Genomic DNA, 10,245 nt, shown 5'->3' with positions numbered 1-10,245 from the left:
TGTCCTGACACTGCGAATCCTTCCGCCGGCGCAGGCATGTAGTCCGCATTCCTGCGCACATTTCATCCTTTCAAAGAAAGAACCCAAACCGGTCACGAAACACACAGTCGCACATCAGCACACCACACGGATCAATTAACTGATATAGTGACTTTTGCAAGGGCCCATGCTTCAAAGTAAAAATGTGTAATTTGTAAAAATAAGCTAATAAAGCAAGTACAATGTAGCACGGCATACAACATATGAAGGACCAGTGATCACTGCAGCGTTACTACCAATCGGAAAATGGCATAAGACTTCTCTGAAAAAAAAAAAAAAAAAAAAACTTTTCCCTATGCACTTGCTTCAAAATATGGCCCACTTGTATATTTTGTTAATATTATCTGCTATGCAAATTAGCTAAATGAGGCAGTGCTATATCACAACAGTTTGTCAAAAAGTGGGCGGAACCGTTCTGAACAACACGTCATCAGGTTACGTAACCACAGCAAAACCTCCCTGAATCCCCGCCCTCAGCGGTGCATTGATATTACTCGTGTTTGGGGGGGTGATGTGGCCGCTGGCGTCACAGCTTTGCATACGTGTGCTTCCCTGTGTCTGTCACGTGGTGCCAGCCGCACTCCTCTTCCGCTGAAAGATGGCCCCGTCCACACCACTTCTAGCAGGTGGGTTGCCTGGAAATTAATTTTGAATTTATTGGAAGTATGCAGTAAAAAACACATAAGTAAGAAGTGACACACAAGGGGTTTCTGTATTTGATATAAGACCAGACTTTTGAGCGATGACAAAATAGTCATTAGATTGTTGTGCGCGGAATATTGTTCTCGTATTGATATCCTAGTAATGTTTTAAAAACACGAGAAACTCAGCATAACCTGAATATACATCTATTAAATAGGTTCAAAATAATCTAGTTTGACCGTGTTAATCGGTTCTTGGAATAATATATGTAATTAACAAGCAGGAATTCCTGCATATTACCACTGCTCTATTGGTGGTCATAATATAATAAACTGTCACAACTATTTAAATCTCCTCGCCTGTTTGTTTGTAGATAGTGTAACTGTGGTACTTTGGTACCCGGAGTGTGTTAAGTTTGAGGCTATTTAGTTGATTTACGTGTAAACTTGGATTACACGTTTGGTACTGGCGTTTATCACACTATATCACTAAGTACTGGAAGTTATCTGAATACCCGTGTCATCAGTACAGTCTTGTGTACTGTATTGTGATTGTTGACTTGTAATCGTCAAGAAAGTGAAAAACTATGGTTGGTGTACTAGTGTTGTGTATGACAAACGAGGGCAATTACTTTGTGTCTCAGTCCTATGATATGCATCAGCCTTAAGCTTTAGTGTCCTCCAGTAAGGTTAAATACAATTCATTGGTGTATCTTTATATACATTCTACCATAGTTCACTGTAGCCTCCTGTTTATACTACTTTATCAGAAAACAAAGTTTGTTTTCAGTCCAGTTTGTTTATACTGTTGCTTGTTTTAACTGGAGAGAAGAGCTTTGCCCAGTTTGAATCCAATTTGTCCCATCATTACTCTGTGAGTAAAAAAAAAGTTATGCTATTATTCTGCCAGTAGGAAATTATTCATTACACAATGGTAATCAAACTAATTGCGCAAGAAGAAAAAACAATCTATTCGCCATCACCTTTTTTCCCAAAATGGTGTTTTTGTTGAACCACATACTGAATAGAATTGCGCTGGCTGAGAGCAAGAACCTTTGCAATTAACAAAATCCTAGTTTTGAGATTAGAGATTGCAATTTTAACATTAAAAAAATAAATCAACCAACCATCTGATTTGTGAAGGGTTTACAAACAGAAAGTGCACTGTACCGGAAGTCAGTTGTTAAAATGTATTTCAAGTTAAATCAAATTTAAATAGACCTAGAATCTATGAAAATACTAACAGTTTATCACATGGCTGTTTAGTGAACTACCATGTACTTTAAATAAAACATCTAATACTGTATATAACATCCCAAATTTGGGTTGAAATCCTGTTTTTGTTTGTTTGTTGAGTGATGCATATTTTAAGTGAAGCTCCAGAATAATATTAATATTTAATCATTTGTTTTGCTCAGTCCGTGGATCGGTTGGCACATCTATGTTATTTGGCCCTCCACTTTGTACAGAAAACGCTGCTTTCACAAGGTATATTTTAAAGGACTACCCTCAAATGCAACTATTATTTTGTGAATTAATGCATGCACAGGAGTGTGCTCATTTGTTAGAACACCTCAAGATGTAGCAATGGGATGTTCCAATACATTTGCACACTGCTGTATTTCTTTTGTTCTTATTTAAGATCATACGGATATGATAGTGCTTTTATGAAACTAAAAAGAACATGCATACAGTATGTAAAGAGAAAAGCCTTGTTTCTTGAATTCCATTTTTTCTGTTTTTCAGTGATAATCGGAGAAGCAAATTCTTTGTTTTTAGCAAGGATGGTTCCTTGTTTGCTTGGTGTAATGGCGAAACGTAAGTAACATAAATGGAGTGAAAAAAGCTTTTTTGTTGTATTCCCAAATTGTTTATTTTAACATTAATATATGCAATTGTAATATCGTATGATGATAATTGAAAATAAGGTGAATGCTACTTGGTTAAACTATATCTACATGATGTACTGCTAATATGTATGTGTGTGTGTGTGTGTGTGTGTGTGTGTGTGTGTGTGTGTGTGTGTGTGTGTATTGTTTTTTTTTTTTTTTAATTTAACCAGGGTGAATATGGTGAATGTAGCTGATGGCAAGCATGTGCAGTCATTTGATCTGCCTAAGACAGCTTGCCTTGGAATATCTCCCCAGAACTCTGTCCTAGTGACCTGGCAACCTTATTCTAGTGAGTATTTACAATAGATTGATAATCCCTGCTAATCCTGCCTTGAGATCTAGTATCTTAGCAATTTCCCATACCCCTTATGTAACCAGTAATGAAACCTGCATCCTCCTGAGAAGGTCGTTCTGTTGATTTGCGAGTAACAGGAACGTTGCCTTTTTAAATCACCAAGACCCTCATGGCCAATCAAAATGCTCAATTCCTAAAGATGATCATCTGATGTATGTATGTACATTTTTTAAAAATGTGGTTTCCATCCTAGAAACTGAAGAAACTGCTCAAGGAGAACCAAACCTTCATCTATGGGATGTAAAAACAGGAGAGTGTCTTAAATCCTTCTATCAGAAGAAGATGCAAAGCTGGTAAATATGCACAGGGCTTTGTTTGCGTGTGTTGTTAACAAAGCTTTATACATTAATACATAACATTAATTGGACTATTTACTGCTCTTGCTCTCCATACTGTTCTTTACCCTATATCTTGGTATGAAAAACATGCTTTTCCTCTCCTGTAGGTGTCCCAGTTGGTCAGATGATGAAAGTGTCTCTGTTAGAAGTGTAAACAATGAACTGCACTTCTTTGAGAATAACAGCTTTGGTAAGCGCATATCCATTTTTATGAAGCTCTTATGGAAAATAAATACGTGTCATGCCATAATACTGTACATCTACTGCTTACAGTATTATCTTTTATTGTACAAGTCTCAGGCTTACCACCTGGTTATTAACAAGCGTGGGCTAGTCTACTTCCACTAATAGAGATATACTGTGTTCTTGTACCTGGTCTATAATTAGTTAGCATTTCTTCACTTAGGATTTTCCAGTTCACTGGTGTCACCAAAGACGTTTCTTTGAGAAGTACTTTTTGGATAATGCACATTGTTGGTATTTTATCCTGTTTTACAGATACTATTGCAAGCAAGCTTCATCTGCAGAAAGTAACTGACTTTGTTCTTTCTCCAGGATCTCAACCTTGCAAGGTATATTTGTATACATTGACATTTTTTTACCATAGCTTCCCACTTTGTAAAATTACTAACACATGTAATTTTGTTATGAGTAAAGGTTGCTGTCTATGTACCAGGAATCAAGGGTGGACCATCATTTGTACGTTTGTATCAGTACCCAAATTTTGCTGGCCCAACTTCTGCCTTGGCCAACAAAAGCTTCTTTAAAGCTGACCGGGTGACGATGCTGTGGAACAAGAAAGGTAAATTGTTCGGTTAACGAAAACGGACAACTATTTGAGATACGTTAGTTTTAAGAAATATATGAAACCACTGAAGATATATGCATAACATATGAATCAATGTAATCAGTATGCTGACATGATTTCGTAGCTAGAGTATCATGCTACTAGTTCATATCTTCAGATATGTTCTATTTTATTTGTACAGTTCAGCAGACCAACCAGGATTGATTGTATTGCTTGAGTTAGATAAATGAAATAAAAGTACAAATCTGTATACCAAAAATGTCATTATTTATATTGCTGTAAATCCTAATATTACACCTTGTCATTATTTTTACAGCCACAGCAGTATTAGTGACTGCCAGTACAGAAGTTGACAAAACAGGTGCATCCTATTACGGAGAACAGACTCTCCACTACATTGCAACTAATGGTGAAGGTGCAGTTGTACAGTTACGTAAGTGACTATTTATATCTACTTAATGAGCACCTTGCTATCAGCATAGGTATGAAATACCATCGCTTCTTACAGTAAGTGACCATTTGGTACCTTGAAAGCTGTTAAAAATGAATGTCATTTCAAGGGAAATTTTGCTGTTAGGATAGCATATTGCTATATTATAGATAGCATACTGTAACATAACATGCATGAAGGATAGCCATATAATACTGTAACATAACATGCATGACTTATCTTCAACAGCGAAAAACGGCCCAATTTACGACGTCGTCTGGAGTCCAAACTCAACCGAGTTTTGTGTTGTTTATGGCTTCATGCCTGCCAAAGTGACAGTGTTCAATTTAAAGTGCGACCCAGTGTTTGATTTTGGAACCGGGCCGAGGAATGCAGCCTATTACAGCCCTCAAGGACACCTCCTTGTCTTAGCTGGTTTTGGGAACCTCAGGGGACAGATGGAAGTTTGGGATGTTAAAAAATACAAGCTGGTTTCTAAACCGCAGGCTCCGGACTCCACTTTCTTCTCATGGTGTCCCGACGGGGAGCATGTAGTAACAGCAACGTGTGCTCCAAGACTGAGAGTAGGAAATGGCTACAAGATCTGGCATTACACTGGGCCTGTGCTCCATAAATATGATGCACCCTCGGATGGTGAACTGTGGGAGGTTTTATGGCAGTCTTTTTCAGATGGAGTGTTTCCAGAAAAAACGATTAAGTACCAGGCTGTGCCAAGCGAACTAGGCAGCACAGAGCCCAAGCCTGCCCAGGTGTACAGGCCCCCAGCACTGCGGAACAAACCAATCACAAGTTCCAAACTGGTAAGCACAATAGAGCTATTCAGAAAGAAACTTTCCCACAAGCCATTCACTACTAATCTTACCAAACTGCTTTTTAAAATTATTTTAATTTTTTAAATAAACTGTGCATGTTAGCTTTAAAAATGAGAATCTTTTTATGGGGTGTCCAGTTTCTTAAGAGGACATTGGTGCTGACTTCTAGCTTGGTTTTAATGTATCATGACTCTTTGCTATATATAACTTTGACCATATACAAAACAAAACAGCATGAAACATGCTATTCAGTAGTGCAGTTAGTTGATACCTAAGGGTAAAAGGCTATTCTCACCATACAATTATTTACTACTACATATTCAGTACATGTTTTTTTTAACAGCGCCTTATGCTGAAGTACTTTATGCTAAATGAAAAGTAGAAGAACATTAATTGTAAAGTGTTCAGTTTTACAATGTATTTTCCTCTTAGCATGAAGAGGAGCCTCCACAGAATATGAAGTCGCAGCAAGGTGGAGACAAACCACTATCAAAAACAGCACTTAAAAATCAGAAGAAACGAGAGGCTAAGAAAGCTGCAAAGCAGGTATGTTCAAGATAATTATCTAAAAAAGAAAAAAAAAAGTGAATATCCCAAATAATTAGATTTCTGTTTTAGCCTGCTTGTATTCTAAAAGTTGTAAATGTTTTTTTTTTTTTTAAGTTAATGATCAATAAGCTATCCCCCCCCCCACCCCCCATTTTTTCGTTACAAAAAAAACTTGCTTTGACATTTTCCTAACTGGTGTGTAATCAATTAATTTCTATAAAAGAGGCAGTGTGTTTCACTGTCACACGATGCGAGTACAGATTATTCTATTTTTTTTCATTATTTTGTTTTTAAGGAGACAAAGCCAGATGACATACAGGAAAAAGTACTGGAGTCTCAACCGAAGCCTGTGTCTCCTGCTGCCCCTGCTGCAGCCACCTCCGGTGATCCGGACCTTGATAAAAAGATCAAGAATCTTAAAAAGGTAGATCATCTAAGGTAGATCGTTCTGTTCAGCATTTATTTATCCTGTTGGGATTTAAATAGATTTACTCCACCTACCTACCGATTTTTTTTTTTTTTTTTTTTTTTTTTTTTTTCATATCTTTGTATTAATTATGTAAGGCTTGGGATCCCTGAGAGGCTACTCTGGTAAGACATGACCACATGGTGCACAGGGTGGCATGCAGTTAGAGGAGTGAAGTGTCCTGGCTGTGCAAAGTCATCGATTTTAAATGAGGGATATCTTTAAGAACAGTGCATTGGCCAGCCGCTCCAGCAGTCTGGGCAGGCAGAATTGTCAGGGACTGTTTCAGCAGCAGGGCAGACCTTTATCATCCATGGACCAGTAGCTCTCCAAAATCATCTTTCGAGCTTCTGGGCATAAAGACGAAATTGAAAATGAATTGAAGTAACACCCACTGATCTTCAGTTCTCCTTATCAGCTGTGGTAGGGGAACATTCGGAATTGGGGAGAAAAACTGGGATGAAATAATTACACTCCAAATGTATTCAAAACAAAACAAAAAAAGTAACTCCCTGTATTTTATAGAACTACTTTTCTGTCCTGTTCCTAAGAATTATAATTGCTTTGCTTTCATAGCAGTTTATCCCAGTTTTTTACTTTTTTAAAGTAAAACAAACAACTCTTTCTTGCTTGCTTCTGTGATTGTAGAAAATAAAGGCCATTGAACAGCTGAAGAATCACCAAGCCGCTGGCAAATCACTTGAGAAAAACCAGGTAAAGTTGGAATATGACAGAATACACTGAGGGCCATATTTTCAAAACATCTTGAGAGAAATTAAAAGTAACTTGGTTGTTTGGTTTTAGGTTTTTTTTTTTTTTTATTATTATTATTTTAGTTTTTACATAATTAGAATGCTTTATTAAAAATAAATCTGAAGAGATTCATTTGATCAACCAGTCCCCCACCGGGATGAGTTACAGCTTGATCTTGCATCAACAGGGAATCCATCTGGACTGCAACAGCCACTTATGGATAGGTGTTTGCTGCACTCCAGGGTGATTTCACCAGTGCTAAAAAAAATACCTGCAAGGTATTGGAAGATCAAATCAACCTTAAGTACTGTATATGCATTTATTTTACAACAGCGGTACAGGGGTTAATACGTGGCTTGCACTGTTTCGGGGCAGGTAGTGATTTGATATCACCAGTGTGCTTTATCTAACTATTTTAATTGTAATACATTTATTTTTCAGCTTGAGAAGTTACAGAAGGAATCATTATTAATACAGGAGCTGGAGGAGTTGGAATTGGGAATATAGATTACAAAAAATCATAAAGGTCATTTGCCAGTTTAAAGAACACTATAAAAATAGTTTATATTTAATTAAACCGTGTGACTAAATAATGCTGCAGCATTCTTTATGCAGCAGCCATTGGTGTGTTTCATTCTTTTTTTCAATTTTGAATTATCAGCCTTCTAGATCTGTTCCAAAATAGGAATCAGCTGGTAATTAATTGATACTTTAGCACAAGAAAGTAAATATTATGCAATGTATGTATAGTTCTTACAGGTACAAACACCCAGTTCACTTTTGTTTATATATATGCTAGACCAGTGGTTCTCAACCCTGGTCCTGGGGGAACACTGCCCTGCTGGTTTTTGTTCCAACCAAGCACTCAATTAAATAACTGAACCCTTAATTGAACTAATAATTTGCATAATCTGAGCTTTTTAAATAGAGTATCAAAATTTAAGAATTTATGCTATTGTATATATTGTATAATTTCATTATACAATTTTATACCTAAAGTGAAATCTCCATCTTTTAAAATAATTAAAAAGATCAGATTAGGCAAATTATTAGTTCAATTAAGGGTTCAGTTATTTAATTGAGTGCTTGGTTCCCCAAGGAACAGGGTTGAGAACCACTGTGCTAGATAATTTGTAATGCCAGGTTAAGCAATAGATGAAACAGCTCCAGTAAACCAAAAAATGAAATAAGGTTGTGGAACAGTGTTCAGATGCAAGTATTGAAACCTTTTTCCATTTTAAGTTTGGATTGCATTTTAAATCTGTCCTGTCTATACAAGTTTGACATTAAACATAATGAATAGATTCTAGCTCTTCTGTTTTCTTGACTTTTAACCAAGACCTCACTATGTGTTAGAGCAGGGATTCTCAAACTCGGTCCTGGGGACCCCTTGAGTCTACTAGTTTTCATTCCAGCCGAGCTTTATTACTTAACTATACCCTTAATTGAACTAATAATTTGCTTAATTAGACATTTTTACATGTTTTCAGCTCTTAAACAGTTGCAGGTCAAGTTACTTATCAACTGTTATAGCTAACTTGAAATTTGCAACTGTTCAAGAGCTGAAAAAAGTAAAAAGGTCGAATTAAGAAAATTATCAGTTCTATTAAGGGTCTAGTTAAGTAATTGAGAGCTCAGTTAGAATGAAAACCAGCAGCCACAGGGGGTCCCCAGGACTGAGTTTGAGAAGCCCTGTGTTAGAGCATTGATTTTGTTTTCATATAACCTGCAAACTGATGTGTTATTTCAGAATGGTTGAATTTGACTCTTGGCCCTCTTTTCATTCACAAAATAAAGTGCCTTTCAACAAGTTGACTCAAATACTGCAACAGAAAAGTCATTTCCAGCATTGTACTACTGCAATAACCCTTGTCCACATGAATCTATGGATTTTAACCTGCAAAAAGCATGAAATCCTAATGTGAAATACTAGAAATGTACTTTCATTCTGGGTGAGAAAACAAACAAACAAACAAACAAACAAACAAACCAAAAAATCACTTAATTTCAGTTTCTGAGCAATGAATGAAATTTAAGCGAAGTAACTCATGTAAACAGAAACATTAAGTAAGTCCTGCTATTAAAACAAAAAAACAACATAAATCTCTTGATGTATTCACTGTAAAGTTATTCATAATCTATAATGTTAACATGTTTATTATTAAACTGTTATATAAATATAATAAATTGCTACAGTATGATTTATATTGATTTTTTTTTTTTTTTTTTTGGGGGGGGGGGGGGGGGGGGGGGGGGGATAGTATTAGTGTATGATGCCTACAGTTGCAGGACTTCTATTCCCAGGGAACCTTGCACTCAATCATGTGATCGTAGTGCTGGTTTTGCCATTGCTACCGACGGCAGTAGTGACATTGAGACTCCGTTGTACCCAGTTGTAATACGTTACTTAAGTGAAGAAAGTGGTAGTGTAAACGATTTTTCGATAGTACTATATATCGTGATTACGAATATTCGTGCTAATCGTATCGTTAACATTTTTTAATTATTCAATAATCGTAGAAAACTATAGTCACTAACTCAATAAACGTGGCTGGAAGCAGGACGGATGCTTTTCCCTCCAAATAAGGGTAAAGTCATTGGTGTGTACTAGGGCAGCTGTGATTAAATGAAAAATCCATTTTTTGATCGATTCCATTCCACATTATGTACATGGATATAAATACTGGAGTATCGATTCAATAATTACATTTTTGTAACGCGCATAGTTAATACATTTGTTTAAGTTTATCAGCGAAACTGCGCCGAACGCCCAACCTTGCTATATACAGTATTTCTACCAGACAAAGACTTGTTTTCCTGCTCGTGTTAACTAGCATCGGATTTGCTGGTCCCATCCTACCAGTGAATCAGTTTTGAAAATTATTTGTAAGTACACCCCTCTGTCTATTCAATGTGCAAAAAAAAAAAAAAAAATCTGCAACACCTTGTATCCAGAGCAGGACGACAGGCTTGTATTCCTGGAAAACAGCCTGTAAATGAATTGTGCACGTTGAAAAAAACGTACTGTATATAAAGCTAGCTTGTGCTGCTCTGGAGTTTGAAAATTAACTGTTATATAATGAATGTTTTAACAATATTCAATGAAGTTATAAATAAATAAATGATCAGTGATGTTAAAAG

General features: G+C 36.4%; 1 protein-coding gene across 1 annotated transcript; it reads left to right on the top strand.

The window, feature by feature from the left end:
- The first annotated feature begins 567 nt into the window (after positions 1–567).
- LOC121322808 (eukaryotic translation initiation factor 2A-like) lies at positions 568–7,956 on the top strand. Its single transcript, XM_041263116.1, has 14 exons — positions 568–665; positions 2,099–2,168; positions 2,427–2,498; positions 2,743–2,861; positions 3,121–3,220; positions 3,373–3,455; positions 3,764–3,837; positions 3,923–4,067; positions 4,390–4,506; positions 4,753–5,324; positions 5,769–5,882; positions 6,181–6,309; positions 7,000–7,065; positions 7,546–7,956. The coding sequence occupies exons 1-14, from the start codon at positions 638–640 to the stop codon at positions 7,609–7,611; spliced, it is 1,755 nt and encodes a 584-aa protein (XP_041119050.1). The 5' UTR covers positions 568–637; the 3' UTR covers positions 7,612–7,956.
- Positions 7,957–10,245: the final 2,289 nt, after the last annotated feature.

Source organism: Polyodon spathula, chromosome 11 (genome assembly GCF_017654505.1).
Source record: "Polyodon spathula isolate WHYD16114869_AA chromosome 11, ASM1765450v1, whole genome shotgun sequence".
Classification (NCBI taxonomy): domain Eukaryota; kingdom Metazoa; phylum Chordata; class Actinopteri; order Acipenseriformes; family Polyodontidae; genus Polyodon; species Polyodon spathula.
The sequence above is the reverse complement of the archived record's forward strand: the minus strand, read 5'-3'. Positions and strand labels throughout refer to the sequence as shown.

What these genes read in the sequence shown, in the direction of transcription:
- LOC121322808 (XM_041263116.1), top strand. Translation starts at nt 638, where the DNA reads ATGGCCCCGTCCACACCACTTCTAGCAG. An exon ending in GCTTGGTGTAATGGCGAAAC is followed by an intron (nt 2,499 to 2,742) that starts GTAAGTAACATA and finishes TAATTTAACCAG; the next exon opens with GGTGAATATGGTGAATGTAG. An exon ending in CAATCACAAGTTCCAAACTG is followed by an intron (nt 5,325 to 5,768) that starts GTAAGCACAATA and finishes TTTTCCTCTTAG; the next exon opens with CATGAAGAGGAGCCTCCACA.